General features: G+C 37.6%; 1 protein-coding gene across 8 annotated transcripts in view; it reads right to left on the bottom strand.

Moving 5' to 3' along the window:
• Window positions 1-17912, bottom strand: part of SEMA5A (semaphorin 5A) — a 330124-nt gene that overhangs the window by 15354 nt on the left and 296858 nt on the right. For all 8 annotated transcript variants that reach the window (XM_065628512.1, XM_065628511.1, XM_065628519.1 and 5 more), the window contains 2 exons: window positions 11291-11509; window positions 1991-2161 (listed from right to left, as the gene is read on the bottom strand). In XM_065628512.1, the coding sequence (XP_065484584.1) occupies window positions 1991-2161; window positions 11291-11509 (390 nt within the window). The remainder of the gene's footprint in view (window positions 1-1990; window positions 2162-11290; window positions 11510-17912) is intronic.

Below are 17912 nucleotides of genomic sequence, written 5' to 3'. Positions count from 1 at the left end.
TTTTAGTTGGATTTGCCATTAACCCTCCATATCCTCAAAATGTCAGCGTCAGGATTCCAGAAATTTTAGTTTTCTTCTGGTTTTGTTTGGAGAAAAAAAAATACTATAAAAAGTACTATTTCAAATGCCAAGAAGTCTTTACTCTTTTCACAACTTAAGAAACGTTATAAATAATTTCCATTTTTGCATATGTATTTCGGTGTTTCTTGGTTGTTCTTAGATTCCAAGTGTCATTACTATTCCCTTCCTATATTAAACATGTCGTTCAAGCAGCAAATGTCACCAATGGTACTTCCAGATCTGCACAAGAGGGAACCAGTGGCCACATGATCCTCACAAGAAAATGGCTCTACAGGGATGCAGGAGTCTGCCCAAACTTGACATGTGTAGCACTATAGCTATTTTTATCCCATACTAATGTGAAATAAAAGCAGTAAACCAAAGTTTTGAAATCTACATTGTAAACGTGAGGCAAGGGTCATTCTAACAGCTAGTTGATGATATGCGGTTTCAAAAACCTATGACAAATTTTCAGTGATATTGAAATATTAATAAAACGTCACAGAACATGAGAAATACACGTCACCCTCTGAAATTTTATTGCTTTATAAAAGTTTTCATTTTCTGGAACCAAAATGAAAACAACCTCCTCCTCCTCCACCTCCCACCTACTTCAAAATCTGGGTAACAAGCAGGTCAAAGATGAAGAGATTATTTATAAATGTTTGCAAACTGTCCTTTCCAGAAAAATGATGGCAGAAAATAAAGGTGCGACAATAGAAATAGCTACAATACTAGCACAATGAACGTGCCGGTTCTGACCTTTTAAAGATGCCTTAAGGATCCCAAGGCAGCTGTGTAACTGCTACATACAAATATGCACTATTTGTCTTGAAAAATCATATCACCAACTGATTTATATACTTAGCATTTTTTAAAACACAGTACAGAATGTTGCATCTGCATTAATTTTGACAAAGTAAGTACTTTTATTATGCTGCAAGACATGCAGTGCCTAGTAAAGAAAATTAACTTAAATTGTAGTTCAGCACAGGTAATACAATCCATAAATTCAAACTCATGGGGCTTGTGACTTCGCATGCACAGTCTGATCATGCGAGCAGAAAACTTTTGCTATGAAGTCTAGGAGCTCTCAATGAAGCAAGGAATACAATGCAGCATCAGAGCTGCTTCTTTCTTTTTGCTGTCACCTGCAATAATTTAATCAGCAATAAATGAAAAATTTTCCCACTGGCTTTTCACTAATTATTTTATCTTTTTTGTTGTTGTTGCTTGGTTGATTTTTTGTTTGTTGGTTTGGTTTTGGGGTTTTTGTGTGTGTGTGTGATTTTACTCTCTGCTTCTCATTTAAATTTCACAAAAAATAATTAGTTTCCTTTAATATGGCCAAAAGGCAGAGTCAAAGTTACAGGAAAACTCATGATCCATAATATCATACAACTAAGAGGAGTGCTGAGACATTTCATTTACTAAGTACTCTACAGTCATTCAAAAAGATGAAGCCTCTGCTTAACATCCAAAGTTGAAGAAGGTATTTTACAAAGACCAATAGGTTTGCTCTGTGTTTCATATGAAAACAGGGCAAACTTTTGTCTACGTGAAGGATCTTGTGATAACACATTGTTGAATGCTAACCTCAGCAATTTGCTTGCTGTGAATGTTTAGTTACATAACAAATGCACTTTGCGATATTGCTATTAAAAGTCTCCCATGTTTGCATGATCCACTTCAAATTTTAGTTTATCCAGACCTGGAACCTGGTAACTTAAATTTTAATATTTAAATAGGGAGGTGCTGTCCTGTAGGCTACATCTGGCTATTATTTGATTTACTGAGACTGTAGCATGTAAGAGCTGATTGTGCACTTAATAATGCTCCTCAACAACAGGTCAAGGAGCATTATGTTGCCTGTGGATGCTTTATTCTGTGGCATACAAGCAACAGAGCTGCATGGGCTGGTTTGCCGTACCTGGACAGGGCTGTGTGTTGCAGAGTGCTTCCTCGGTGTGCAGTCCCAGGCAGATGTCTCCTCCATAGGCCGGTGCTGGGTTTGTACAGGAGCGGGTCCTCATGTAATGGCCTCCTCCACAAGTTGCTGAGCACTTTGACCAAGATGACCAACAAGACCAGCCTCCATCCACTGAAAGGACACAAAATGTCATATTGTTCCAAGTTAATGTGTGACACGACATAATCCAACTCATCTTTCTCATGTTCTGTGGATCTAATTCATGGCCTGCTGAAATTATTGGACATTTTTAGGTGCCGCTGAATGTAGGCCCACAAATTTGATCTTACCACAAGGTCCTTTGATTTACATATTTTAAAAGCCCCTGGTATACTGGGATGTCTAACAAAGTTACTCATCCATATAAGACACTTTCAGGGTATCATAAAATCTTTAAGGCCAAAACTCTTTTTCTTTTCCTTTTCCTTTTCTCACTTGTCGGGAAATAAAATAACAAAGTTTTTTTAGCAGAAGCATTATATGCTCAAAGTAAATTTCTATTCATAAAATAAATCTTAGTCCAATAATATCGAGAGAGACTGAGGAATACAGATTTTGTTTTGCAACCCAGGTGAGATTGCCTTAACCTTAAGACCCATTTCAATTGTTCTAGCACAGTTGTCAGGTTTGATGGACCAATATAATGTTACAATCTTAATGCAGGTCCAGCATAGATGCCAGCAGCAGAATGGTGGCAGTAGTTCAAAAAAGTAACTGACAAATGACAAAAAGGAGTTGCCACTTAAAGTTTCAAACACAGGTTGTTGAAAAATATTTTTTTCCCCCGTTAGTATTTGCCAGTTCAAGTATGTCAAACTGTTCTCCAGTCTGAGTTTTCAAAGGGTTCCTCTGAAATCTAGGCTGGATTTCAAGGGAGCCCCTTTTGTCAGATGGCTTTCAACACATGGCCACTAGACAGGCTTCTGATGAAAGTTCACCTCATTGCCTGCACTGGACAGACTCCTTTGCAGCCTCTGTTCTAAAAGCTACTGCTCGAGGATGTATTTCTGGCATTTATGGCTGTATTGTGGTCCATCTGCCAAAGACTTCCTATTGCAGCCACAAGACAAAGTCAGACGTACTTCTCCCAGGGACAGCATTCCCTCTGTAAAGAACCTTACTATTTTATTAATTTCTCTTTCTTCTTTTTTTTTTTTTTTTTTTTGGGGGGGTGGGGAGAAGAAGTAAAAAAGAACTAAACTTTCAAAATTTTCATATCCTACAAAAAAAGAATTTATTTTCAAACCTCTATTTAAAGTATTATCACTTGCTCTCTATATACAATACTTAAGTAAGGAAGCGATTTACCATGTCTGTAAGTGATTAAAAAAAGTAGAATGTGTGTAATTCAACTGACACTAACAGATGAGACCATAAGTATAATAAAGGCAACGTGCCGGTAAAGTTTTGTTATACAACAGGGCCCTAAACTGAGGAGGAGTTTTGCCTTTTTTTCTCCCATCACTCACAGCAGTAGTGGGCATTTTACCACACAAGACAGAAACTCTTTATTGCCTACCTTTAAAAATACTAGGTAAACACACATTTTCTGCACACAATTTTTACAGTGTGCTCATTTAAGACATTCCTTTTAAGACTTTACTTCACGTTTGCTGAAACAATTGGTTGTCACTGAAGTCTCCAAAACATTCCTCCAGCATTTCACAATGACTCTGTTTGATCCTTTCTGTTCAATTAATCAAACAGCACTTTCAAGGAGTAAACCAGTTTCTAGTGGTTCATTGAAATGCTATTCCATAATTATATCTTACCAAAAAAGGAGGTTCCAAATCAGAAAAAAAAAAAACTTTCAATGAAATTATCTGTGCAATATTTGCATTTAAATTCTCTCTTAGATGGAAACATAGAACATTCAAAAAATAATCATTTTATTTTGGTAGGATTGCATATCACAAATTCACCCACTGAGTCAAGTAGAATGATTTCTATGCAAAGGCTGCCACAGTGAGAAAATGAGCTAAGAGAATTTGGTTATTTTGAATTAAAATCTATACGTGCATTTTTGAACGTAATTTCAGATACAACATACCCTCAGGTTCTCATCTGCTAATCACACAGGTAATTCACTAGTGCATACCTAAGGCTATTAAATAATCTGTAAGTGAATTTGTTGAATATATAACATTTTAATCTCTGTATTGTTTGCAATATTATCCTGTAAATCAAGAAAGCATGGAGTTGGCACTACCTTGCTGACGATAGTTGTAAAAACATTTGCAGGTAATATATCTGGCCTCTGAATAGCCTGACTGAACAGACAGGATTCATGGAATCTGGTACAATATTCCAAGTATGTAATTTAAATAAATTATTTCCATTATTAAGGAAATCAATGTTTGCTACATTTTTCCAGGATATATTTATCAGCAAAATCATCTAGCTATACAGGTGTATAACGAAGAGTTATACTACCTATCATAAATAAATACTGCATCTCAGTAGAGTGCTTGACTTGTTCTCCTATTCATATAGTGACTGGAAAACAAATATGTCTTTTTGCCTGAGATAACTCTGTTAATATAGTATTATGCAAGCTCATATCTAAGAAAGCCACAGGCTATTTGTCTTCAGTGCAGGTGAAATATACTGTGCGATTTTATAACAATTTCAAGACATGGTATCTTTTATTCTGAACTTGTCCCTTTTTTTCTTTTTTAAGTGATGTCAAGTAAAAGCAGAAGCTGTTACCTAAGCTATTCATTTCATTCAATATTAAGGCTTTACCTTTCCAGATATTGCCTTTTTTCTTTTTCTTTTTTTATTAAAAATGATCCTTGACTAGCTGAAATGAATAATCAGAGGCATTTCTGCTACAGGGTATAGACCTCCATGGAACAGAATGACAGCCTGAAGTTGCCTGGACAGAAGATAAATTGTCTGCAAACATTACCCGTGGCTTGTTCACTATAATGGAGACAGTGACCCTCAACAATTTCTACTTACTTTTAATGCATCAGAGTGAGAATTACAAATGTGCATGTATCTGAAACTGCCATCTGCCATCTATCTATAGGTGGGTGAGAGCACAGAGACTGATGTGACATCTAGGAATGTCACCATGTCCCACAACAGTAGTGATCATGGCTATACTATAAACCTTGAGATGTCAAGGGAGAAGTGGGTCTCAGGAATATGGGAAAGGACAGACGTAATATAATAGACAATGTTAGATTTGATCATGGTTGAACTGGACATTGTAACTGTTTTTCTTAGTGACTATTTACTGACCGACTGCCATCCTAAATCTCTAGGCCTTTCAAGGATTATCATAACTACCTCTTTTATTTGTCCCCAGAAGTTTTCCCTCTCAGCAGCAAAGGATGATAGAGCATCATCACGGTTAAATAAGATCAAAGGAGTGGGTATTTACTGCTTGATTTTTTACAAGTCCTAAATAGAGCTCTGTGGTTTCTTTCATCTTTCTTTTAAGTTGCTTAGCAACACAGTACCATCTGTTTTTTTATTATTTTTTTTCCCCTTTTGTCATGGAGTCCTTAATGTTATTTCTGCTTCTTATAGGAGGAAAAATACAGAGCTGTAAGGAGAGTTGCAGTCACTATGGTTTCTTTACATAACAGTTTTGTAGAGCTGTTGGATAAAAGAAAATCGTTAAAGCAGTTCCACAATGAAAGATACAAAGACTCTCTACATTTTCTGATAATTACTGAGGTTGGTCCCTTTTGGAAGAAGGCACCCTTCAGCTAGCAGGGTGCTCTCAGACAATGCTCTTTCCTTTATAGTAAAGCAAACAACTTTTTGCCTACTGGTTGTTGTCATGGTTAATAAATATTTCTTCACCATAATGAAAAAAAAGATCATAGGGAAGAGGGTGTTCAAGGGAGAAACAGTGCATAGAAAGGGGATCTCCTGGGGACATGATAAAACACCCATACTACTGGAGAATTTCCAAGAGACAATCAAGTAAACTGGATACCCTGCTATGCACTTTAGGTTTTACAAGGATGTGGATATGTGGGCAGACATACTGACCTCACCTGCTTTCATAAGAACACAGATAGGGTTGCAGGCCCTTTCATACACTGTCTGGTCTCATTTCAGATTTAAGCAATTAAAAAAATATATATATTTGGGCTATTTGGTGTATGCCTTTAGGTTTATAAGTTTTCACGTTCATCTTTTTGAAAACAGAGCAAAAGAGAATAAAATATACTGAGAAATCAGTTTTTTCTATATGCATGAAGGAGTATAAATAGAGGCACAGTAGACCCTTCCACCCACAGAAATGCAGATGGTGTGCTTCCCAGTAGCTGGATAAAAGTCAAATCCAGGGGCACTGGCTGTTTTGTAGCCTTCCGACTCGAGAGAGTACTGCTCCCTTCCAGACACCTGCGGATCATCCCATTCCACATCGCTTAGTCTACTGCTTTTTCCTAATCCCGTGAGATATTGCTGCATGTTTCAGTGTGAGAAAGAGTATTTTTTACATCACAGCTCGCAGAGGCAAAGTCTTGTTTCTGTGATGCTTTTATTCATAAAGGCTATGCTGAACGAAACAGCCAACATAGTGCAGCGCAGAAACAGAGAAGACAAACAAATGCTTCTAAGGAAAGTACAACAACAAAATCTAAGGGTCAACCCAGGTTTAAATCTGTAACTGAGATTCTTAAGTTAGAAAAGCAACAGTTGCTTCCAAAGGGCCGTTCAGCCCTCTCCTTACTGGCTACAGAAGCAGCCTAGTGAGATCAATCAATGCATGTAGAGAGATGGGCTTCAGCAGCCTCAGAGATGAGCTTTATTGGATCGCAGCATTTTTTTCCCCTGATTTAGGAAGCTACTGCAGGATAAATTTTGTCTGTTCCTTTAAATATGTTCCTGTTTCCTTGTGGCCAAGTATGACTGCAAGGAAAAAAAAATATAGGAGAAAAAAAAATAAAAGCAATAATGAATAAAAAAACCAACAAGCAATAACTGGCTTTAGGGGATGCATAAATAACTTAAACAGTCTTTCAGGGAATTTCGTATATCCGAAACTCTTTATTGTTATTAGCACATTTAGCGATATGTGAATTTATTTGGCTCTTCTCAGCCAAAATGTCATAACTAAACAAAACTAAAACTACTATAATAAAAATCTGAAACTGATAGAAACCAAATATATTGTCAAAAAGTATCAGAATTTCATATCTAAGAGATGGCAAATGTCCTTTCCCTCTGAGCCACCACTACGCTCTGAGGAGAAAAGGGAATAGAAAATTGTGTAGCTCATGCTACTCAATGGTGCTCACATAGCTACGATTTAAACTCCTAATTAAGGCACATTGGTCAAATGCCTCTATGTGCAAAATAATCGAAGAGAAGGCAACAAGAAATAAAACAAAAATGAAGAAAAAGTTGCCTTTTCCTACAGTAATAACTGAAGAGATGTGTAATACTGTAAACTAAGACAGAATTCCTCATGTTTGGTTATTATGTTCAGGCAAACAAATCTTTTAGTTAGTAAATTCCTGAAATTTTTGCAAATTTGCAGAATTTGCCATTCAAACAATGCTTCTCTTCATCATCTGTTTCTCTTCACAATGTAAATACCTCGCAAGCCCCCAAGGGTAACAAACCCCTGAGATGTTTGATCACAGATTTCTTTCTTTTCATATTGACCACATATTAGTAACTGAAAGAAAACAGAAATGTCCAAGTATTCGCAGATCCTTTCCATAGTTACTGAGGCTGTTCAGTGCTTGCCAGCAAAACTCTATTCACCACATCTCTGAGCCATAAAAAGGGGCTGTGGCACAGGGCCAAAGTGTAATTTGCTAGTGCAAGACAAAAGTGCAAATTCTCCTCCTCTATCCCTCAGAGCAGTTTGGCCACATGGAAGCTGAATACTGGGAACAGGCCTTACCTTACACTGACTCCCAAACTATTTCTGCAGATTATTTGGGAAAATGCTAGTTAGTCGAAGGAAAAATTGTATGAGAGATCATTCTAAAACTTGCACAAAAGAGACAAATCATATTCCTGGGTCTGGGTACAATTTCTGGCAATTTTCTGGCACTGTTCAATTTACTATTACATATTCAGCCTTCAAATACTATGAATGAAAAGTAATCTGCCCAGTGACTGCTATCAATCCGCACATCAGGAGACCATTTACTTTGCTACAAGCTGTATCGCTTTCCCATGCAGGCTCAAGAAAGATTTAATAGTAGCTGCTGAAGGCAGATTCTAGGTGGTTTCAGTAGTTTTTTGAAGTTCTGGGATCCTACAGCACATTTAGACATAAGTTACTGGCTATTAATATACTAATATTTATATTTAAAACTATGTTGCAAGATGCTTAATGAGACAAGAGAGCCTTGGACACTCAGTGACTGCTCCATGGGCTTTTTCATTGTATCAGAGCATTGTATTCAGAGCACTTAGTATCTTCCAGGATGACACTGAGCCCAGATTAATTGATTTAGAAGCATCAAGTCCTATTGGCATTTAGCACGAGTTAAACACTGCTCAGTATATTTCTCTATCACTCATCTTTCTCAGCAGTTTACATCCTGAGGGTTTGATCCTGTTGGCAAATAGCAGGGCAAGGAGCAAGGCAGAACCTGAGCCTGCACTAGCAGGAAGTCTTCTTTACTGTTGCCATCTCGCCCCTTCCTACTAACCGGTATATTTCTGAAAGCCTAATGACTGGACTGGACTGTAACTAAATAGTTCTGTGCCAGCAGGGAGCATGTGAAGCTGTTCTTAACCCTGAGGGAGCTCAGGTAAATCTTAGAAAGCATCAAATCCTTCTTTGTTGCATTTTCATTTCTAGTACCATGGCCAGTACTTTCGGGTTGAGATCACAACAAAATCTCACGTTCCTTAGCCTTTCTGCCTGCACCTCACTTACTTACACAGGCGCAGTGAACCGTGCAGTCCCTCTTTTCCTCCTCGATGCTCACAGTGCTAAGAAGGACCTGATGTTTACTGTTATGCAGTCCCTGCATCTCTGTCTACAGCCTCATCTATGTGAGGAGGGTACAGTCAACACCATGATGAGATTTGTACCTACACCAGCCTTCCTCATAAACATTTGCAAGGACTGTGTGATCGCCTAACAGGGACATTTTAGAAACTTACTTACATAGCTAGGGTAAGAGTGACTTTATATTACTGTCCTACACACAAGCACTCAGGAAATGAAATCCAGTGCCCAGCACTGCAGTTGGGAAAAAGGCTGAAAATTGATCCAGCCATGGTTTCTCTTCCCTGTGCCCCACTGTGGGGTCTGCCAGATTTGTACATGCGGGTCTGGAACAAAGGCTCTTCACCCATGGATTTTTTATGTCTCCCATTTCTTGATGAGGTCTTATGAACATCAACCTAGTAGATGTTCATGTTAACCATCCAGTTTAACTTTCTGTGACTTTCATTAAAAATGGAGGTAATTCAATTTCATCAGTATGCTATTCTAATAAAAAAGAATTCCCTTTCTACAAATTTATGGATAAGCCTTATTCTGCAATCATTTTTTACTCTCCCATGTCTTAAAGGGAAAAAAATAATCAATTGCATCTACTGCTTGCAATGTTTTCCCTTTGGATTTATCTGAGATCTGTCTTAGCCCCTTACATTTCTTCTTAATTACTGGCAAACAGTAGTTCTGTAGCTGAGAAACTTCATGATTCCTTGCAGGCTATCATACATCTAAATACTTCATTCAAGCTCTATATCTTTATTCAAATTTGCTTTGCACTAAAAAGAAAAATGAAACTTGTCTCTGAAGAAAGTTATTAGATATATTAGAACATTCCTTCTTGCTTCAGAAAGGCCCACCACACTTTATACCAAGTGATCTTTAAGAATATTTTCAAATTCAGAGACAGAAGAAGAGGGAATAATTTGTATATGAAGCACAATTTCAAGTTCTGTCTTACAACTTCATGTATTTTAGTTTTGGGTATTGGCTAAATCATAAGAAACAAGGGCCTCTACATCAAACTTATGTCTGTATAACCATGTTGGAACAATTTCTTTCAAAAAAATATAACAGTGTATAAGCTGCCGAGCTAGTTAAAAATAACATTTCTGAAAACCTTTAAAGTATTTTAACTCTGAAAAAATACAACAAAATTCAAGACAGCATTTAATTTGGGAACACAGTTTTAATTTGTAAGCATATAGGCACAGATAAATACACACACGTGTATGTATGTGTATCTCTGTATCTACAGCAATATATTTATGTAATATGTATATTGCCATAGTAATCCCACAGGTTCGCACTTGAATAAATACCAAAAGCTCCAAGTCTCCAATAATAGAATATGAAGCACTGTTCTACATGATTAATACAATTAAACATGTATGAAATCTTATTTCTAAATTTACTTGTTGATACTGGAAAGAACTGGGTCTCTCAGTCGTCATCCTTCTTCCTGTCTATTGTTTCATACCTTGAATTCTTTCCTCCTATTCCACTTACACTTTCTTTTCTTTATGTGTTCTCCTATATCGTCCCTCTTTTTCCACAAAGTCTCTGCAAAGCTGAACGGCCTTTGAATTTGGATGTCTGTTTTATGAAGGGTGAGAGGTAACTGAAACCAAGATTTTTTTTGCCCAAATGTCTAAGACACAGCGATGTTTTATAACCCAAAGTAGTTTCTTGAAAACATACATTCTACTTGTAATCCTTTTTACAGAATCATAAAACAACTTTCAATGAAGGAGAAGCCCAATATTCCAAGAACAATCTTTATGGTCTACTTGAGATACCATCTAGTTTGGTGATCTGTCCTGAACCTTATTTGCTGGAGACTCTACACTGAAAAGCTAGCACAAATTTAATGCCAGGAACCATTGTGATGAAAATATTTTGAGTTTAAATAAAGACTAAGCTAGATTTCTCAAGTCTTTGCAGATTTCTTATGTCGTTTTTCTCTTATAAGTTTACTTATTAAAATTATACTTTTACAGTCAAATTCTCACAAGTGAAAAAAGACACAGCTGTTATTAATGTTGATGATAAACATGACATGATGACATCACTTGGGAATCTTACCCAAACCCACTGACATTATAAAGGTAAACTTGAGCTGTAGTCTATTCAAAAAACCCAAAATGAATCCCAAACCCACGAAGTGAAAACCAACCAAACAAAAAACAACAAAAAACCAAACACAAACCCAAACAAATAAAAATCAAAAACAACCAAACAAAAACCCAACCTATTGCAAGATTTGGCCTTGAAGATGAGTTACTTTATTTTCACATACTTCTCTCATTTCTGTTGACTCTTACCTGGACAAGGCAGAATGTTACATTCCTGGTACTCAAGAGATGGGCCAAGGCAAGGAAGTCCCCCGTACTTGGGCTCAGGATTGCTGCAGACCCGTTTGCGATTCCGTATACCTCTACTGCAGTCACGACTGCACTGAGACCACGGAGACCAGGGTGACCAGGCACCATTGATGGTATGAGCAGAGTATCTTCCAGAACGCAAGAAATCCCCTGACAATCCTAATAAAATAAGAATTGAAAAAAACATTACTGAATTAAAACGGTATCTCACCCCGAAACAACCTTTTCCTCTTTAAATTTAGCCCTAGACTTCTAATAGGTGTATGACCAGGAGGGTCTTGTCCTTTAGTTACACGATCCAAAACCCTAGTTTCATCTCAAGAATCTCTTCCATAATAGGAATTTCATAATCATTTGCACAGAACTACAGTGAAGACTTGGATACAACTCTTTAGTTAAAACTTTACAGATTAATTGGATTCAGTAATGACTAAAGTCAATGTACTCCACCTGAGGATGATAAAAATTAACTTTCTCTTGCACAGCAGTTTACTTCAGAAAATCTCCAAATACATTACACAGGTATTATTGCATCCAAGAAGCTGGCATAGAAGACCAGACTGAGCTGCCTGTGACCACTCATGGAGCCAGCTCCCTTGGTCCAGCTGTAGGGCTCTGCTCACTTGATCTACCCAACCTGCCTCCACTAGTGCTTGTTATGTCCAGAGGGTCATGGGTGTCCTAGAAAGCAATGCACTCTACTTATCCTAATCATAGTCAGACTTCAGACAGTGTATAGCAATAATTACACAAATCTCAGCGAGAATGCCCTTTTGTGAAGAGCCATGTCTTGCCACTTTAAAAACCAGTTAATTTTCCACTGAATTGAAGTGTTCTAAGCCACATATAAGCTATGGAAGCATACTCTATCACGTATGCCTTTTGGAGACATACATGATAGAGTACTTCCTAATTAAAACAACCATCTTGCAAGTGGAAAACATCTTTTCTACATGAGTTTAGTACTGAGAAAAGGCATTAGATTAAACACTGATGGACTGAAGTCCACTATTTATCAGTGAAAGGAGAACACACAGAATCTTGTTCACAGCATATAACCAATACATCTGGATGTAGCCCTGGCTGAAGTTCTAATAATCTGCAGTTAATTTGAGTATTTTGGTCACTTCCAGGCTTGGTCCTGCATGAAAGAAGACTCCCTCAACTATACTCAGCACAACACCAAACTCACTCTTGAGCTGCAGCATTAGCTCCAAGCATCGCCACTAAGCATCTCCAGTAACACTACTGGGATTTCCTACTATTGCCAAAGCAGTTCACCTTCCCCAGTGCCATTATAGCATCACTGAAAACTCTGTGATCAATGGACCACCAATGCTGCTTTTATTACAAGCACTCATTCAAGTAGTTGTGATGAAAGAAGGTCCTGTGAATGGTACTTAGAACAGCAAAAGTAGGGCCTGCCTGCCTATGCTAGATCTTCAGTATTGCTAATATAAGTACAGATGAATGGTGTATCATCAACAGTGGAAAAATACAGAGGATTGTTTGCAGAGTAAACTGTAGCACAAACTTCTGTTCTTAAGAAATTGTTTTATGCCCTGCCTCACAAGCACAGGCACTGTGGGAGTACGACTTAGAGCTGAAGAAACAGAAGATGTACTGAATCACATACTGAAAACAGCTAAAAGTAATACCGTGAAGACAGTGCCCAACAAGAGACCTGGACTGAACAGGACCAGCACTCTGGGTAACGAAAATGGAGGAGCCCCTCATTTGCGGTGTTCAGTACTGCAACAGTTGCACCCTATTTCTACCTGTGCTTATGGCATTAGTAATACTGCTTAAATTCTGCCCTGAGAAGTACATTCACAATCATCCCAAAGTAGATGAGACTTTGCATATTTTTATCCAACACTTGATAACAACTGGCATTGGAATGATGATGTAGTGACACAGAAGTACTTGTAATAAGAAACTGTTGAAATTAATAAGAAAACAGCAGAACAGCAATATAAAAATGACTAAATGGGTAAAACCTTTCAGCGATTATAGAGGGTAACTATTTCACTCCTGCTGAGCCAGTTTCTATTACAGAGATATTAAAAGCAGCATTTCAAGAAACATGACACACATTCAAATCCAGAAAGAGAGCAAGTACAGAGAAAAGAGTGTTGAAATTGTGAATACAGCTTCACTTTCCAGCTCTGTAAGAGCCATTTTTTATCACTTTGGCCATGGAAATGCCCAGCTTATTCACACAGTGAGCTGTGATACCTAAATAACAGTAATTTTTATACCTGAATTTCAAATAAAGTTGTTGTTGTTTCTTTTTTGTTTCTTTGTTGGTTTTTGTTGTTGTGGTGGTTTGGGTTTGTGGGTTTTTTTTAGCTTTTAAATTAACAGTAATGCAAACAACCGAAAAAGTGATAATCAAAGAAGATTGCCAGTCATTTTATTAATAAAACAGTGCAGCATGCATCACTTCACACCAACACTAGGATGTTCGAAAGACATTTTTGCAAGACAGGTGTAGCTTTTTCAGTCCTAAGGAAAATTATTTGCCAGTATGACATTAGATTTCTTGTGATTTAAATCGGGGAAGTGGAGAGGGGAATCTTCTAAGGGAAAGATCTGAGGTACTTTAGCTGTGAAACAGAAGAATATTCTAAAGAATCTTTTCAGTGTGGAGTTTGGTCTGCAGCAAGTGTTCCCCTGTGTTTTCTTATTTCCAAAGCATTAAAAACTTTATTACAAGGAGCAGTCTTTTCACTGTTTTACATTAATTCATACAGTGTTTGTAGACAGTCTTTTAGAATTTTCTCTTCAGACAGAAACTTCACACTGAAAAATTAACATTATGACACTAATAGCATTAAAAATAACAAGATCAGTTTACATTCTGGAAATATAAAACTATATATTGTTTGAACAACCTTACAGCCTTCTACAATGAGGTGACTGTGTTCATGGATGAGGGGAGAACAGTGGATGTTACTTATCTCAACTTTAGTAAGGTTTTTGACACTGTCTCCCACAACTTCCTGATGGACAAGTCAACAAAGTATGGGCCAGATAAGTGGACAGTGCGATGGCTTGAAAACTGGCTTACCAACTGGGCCCAGAGGGTTATGATTGCTCATACAAAGTCCAGTTACAGGAGAGCCACTGGTGATATATGCCAGGGGTCAGTACCGGGTCCAATCCCATTTAACACCTTCATTAATGATGTACACAAGTTTGATGATGATACAAAACTGGGAGGAGTGGCTGGTACACCAGACAGTTGTGTCACAGTTTGATTTGGCAGAGAGAAACCTCATGCAGTTCAACAAGGGGAAACATAAAGTTTTGCATCTGGGGAGTAACAACCCCATGCAACAGTAGTTTGAGGCCAACAATTAGAAAGTAGCTCTGCAGAAAAGCATCTTGGGGTCCTGGTGGACAGCAAGTTGACTGTGAGCCAGCAGTATGTCCTTGTGGCAAAGAAGATAACAGCTTCGTGGGCTGCACAGGGAAGAGCCTTGCTAGTAGGTCAAAGGAGGTGATCCTTGCCCTCTACTCAGCACTGGTGAGATCCCATCTGGAGTGCTGGGCCCAGTTCTGGGCTCCCCAGTACGAGAAAGATATGGATTTACTGAAGAAAATCTAGGGCAGGACCAAAGCCTGATTAAGGACCTGGAGCATTTTTTATATGAGAAAAGGCTGAGAGAGCTGTGACCGTTCAACCTGGAGGAGAGAAAGCTCAGGGGGATCTCATCAATGTGTATAAATACCTGATGGGGTGAATAAAGAAGAGGGATCCAGGATCTCCTCAGTCAAATTAAAACACACAAAATTTCATGTGAACACAAACCCACCACATTTTTGCAGTGAGCATGGTCAAATACTGGAACAGTTTCCCCTTAAGAGGTTGTGTAGTCACCATCTGCAGAGACATTAAAAACTCAAACTTAGAAGCTCCTGGGCAACCAGTACTAGGTAACCCTGATCAAGCAGGGGGATTGTATTAGATGATTTCAAGAGGTCCCTTCCAACCTAAACAATTCAGTGATATTTAAGTACAATGGGAAAAAAAAAAAAAGACAGTGAACTCGCAACCCCAGCTTTACTTTTCCCTGGATTATTATGGAAAGTAAACATGATCCATTTACTCTATCAAGGAGGAGATTTGACTGATTATTCAAGACATGACTATTTTCCTATTTTTCTTGCATATTAATACTTTCCACACCTAAAATCTCCTTTGCTGATTATATTGAGAAGGTACCTGCAACTTCTTATAAAGGGAGAACACCATGAACAGATGAATTATAAATCTGTTTTATAAAAGTATTATGAGTTTAGTCCTCTGAAGACATGGGGAGAGAAACTAAGCTGGTGGTCCTCTCTTTCAGATACATTGAGGAAAAGAATAAGAAAGATTATTTCTTTCAGAAGATGGCAAGGCACAGAACAGCTGCCTCTCTGTAAAGAGCATCTCTGACAGTGACACAAAACTCACTTTCTGTAAGTATCCCATCAATGCAGCCTCTCAAAAACTGTAAATATCTCCTTCAGGGACAACACAAGAAGTGTGACCTGAACAAAATGATTGGATATAAACATAGCAGCAGATGCACCATAAAACAGATAGACACTAGAGAAGAAATCTAAGTGAAAAGAAGACATAGTTGAAAATTAAAGTAATGAGACAGCAGTCTGTAACCCCTTCAGTTTCAGGACCTTGTGCTTCTGAGGCTTTTTCACTTTGTTACAACTCAGATCACGCGGTCTCTTTTAAATAAAAGTTGTTCAATATCCTATATAGCTAGCATTTAATAAAGGAACATCTTTAACAAGTTTTTAGTATTAGAATATTGATACTTTCACATAGTATTTTAAAAAGCCACTATGAAGTATGAATCTTCAGAGTGAATTTGGCTAGCATAATACCAGCATGAGAACAATCCAATAAATCATGTGCACATATACATACATACACACAAATATGTACTTATACATGTGCATATATTTTCAATACATACACACACATATATATACACATATAAAAAGAGCACTCATGGTCTAATTATTATATGTCTGTAGAGCTCTTGTACCTGTCCATGGAAAGACTCTGTTGCAAATGGAAAGTACAACCACCCCTTTCTTTGGCCAACAGATGTATAGTAACTTAAGCTTTGCAAAATGGATGGAGAGTAAAAATCATTGAGTCCTTCAGCTAAGAAGTCCTGTTTCTTAATTGAGGTGGTGCTGGGGACAGGGGGGTGGAGGGTTAATGCAAAACTAACAAGACAATTACACTGTAGAATTTCTTCAAGAAAATCTTCTTCAGAAAGTGTCTATACAGACCACAAGTCCTATCCATATCACAGTTTACAACAAATTTGACAGGGAAATGTATTAATATAAAAGCATTGTAATATTTCAGATCGAGTGACGTGAAACTATGAAAACCACTTTTCTCATTAAACTGTGGTTTTCTTGCTTGCCACCTCTGTTTGAGATTTGGATCTCTTTCTGATTGCTCCACATCCACCTCCAAGACTAGAAACCAGATGGTGCCACCCAACAGAAAACAACATTAAGCCTTTAATATTTCCCAGATTATTGCCCCCAGGATGAAAATATCTGGCTAAAACAAAATGTAAGGACCAATGCCTTTGGCTTAGTAACAGAAAAAAATCTAGTTGCTAAAACACCACCTAAATTCTCCTTATTTAAAGCCTGTCTACAGAAATAGTTGTGAAATTTGGAAAAAGAATGATCAGTCATAGAATCATCAGTGAACTAATGCATAGTTTTCCCAAGACAGACAGAACAGCTGTGAATCAAATCCAGATCTGGTCTTTATGACAGATTCATCATTCAAATGTTTTAAACTAAATCATTCTCAGAAAGGCTCTGGCTAACTTAAAGCCCTGTGAATGACTAGAACGTATGAATTCTGCTTGCAGTTTACTAGTAGGCTTATTTTCAGTTGTTTAGAAGTTGTACTCAAGTAATAAATGGCTACACACTGAGGCTAGAAAAGGGAAGTTAACTACTCAATCTCAGTACAATTTTAAGCAGGCAGCTGTGCTTCCCTAAAGCAAAAATTGACACAAATAACAAGTCATACTGCAAAAACTTCAGTAAAATCAATCACAGGGATTTAGTGGACAAAATAGCCATCAAGTTCTAAGACCAAGGAAGACAGAAGATATGACCTGACATCCAAACAGAAGACTATTCTCTCATTTTAGTGCTTATGCTTTGTTCAACGTGGGCAAAATTACAGACCAATTAGTGCTGATTTGTTACTGACTTACTTATTCCATTATACTTAGCAAGCATGTATAATTGTCTAATTAAGTTAAATAATTCTGATCTAAACCAAGATGATTTGACAATTTCTAAGTACTTTTTAGAAACTTTTTGGTTGAACTGGAATAGTCTTATAACTCCACAAGAAATTAATCCTGTTTGGAGACATGTTAAGAGGAAAGTCACCTGGCCTGACTAGGACAGGAAAAAAAAATCTACCCTTGCAAAAGCCTGTAATGAGACTTTGATTGGCCTGATTCTTCTTGAAGACTGCAACATTCCCAGCTGTGTTCAA

The sequence above is a fragment of the Caloenas nicobarica genome, chromosome 2 (genome assembly GCF_036013445.1).
Source record: "Caloenas nicobarica isolate bCalNic1 chromosome 2, bCalNic1.hap1, whole genome shotgun sequence".
Classification (NCBI taxonomy): domain Eukaryota; kingdom Metazoa; phylum Chordata; class Aves; order Columbiformes; family Columbidae; genus Caloenas; species Caloenas nicobarica.
This window is presented reverse-complemented; position numbering and strand designations above follow the sequence as displayed.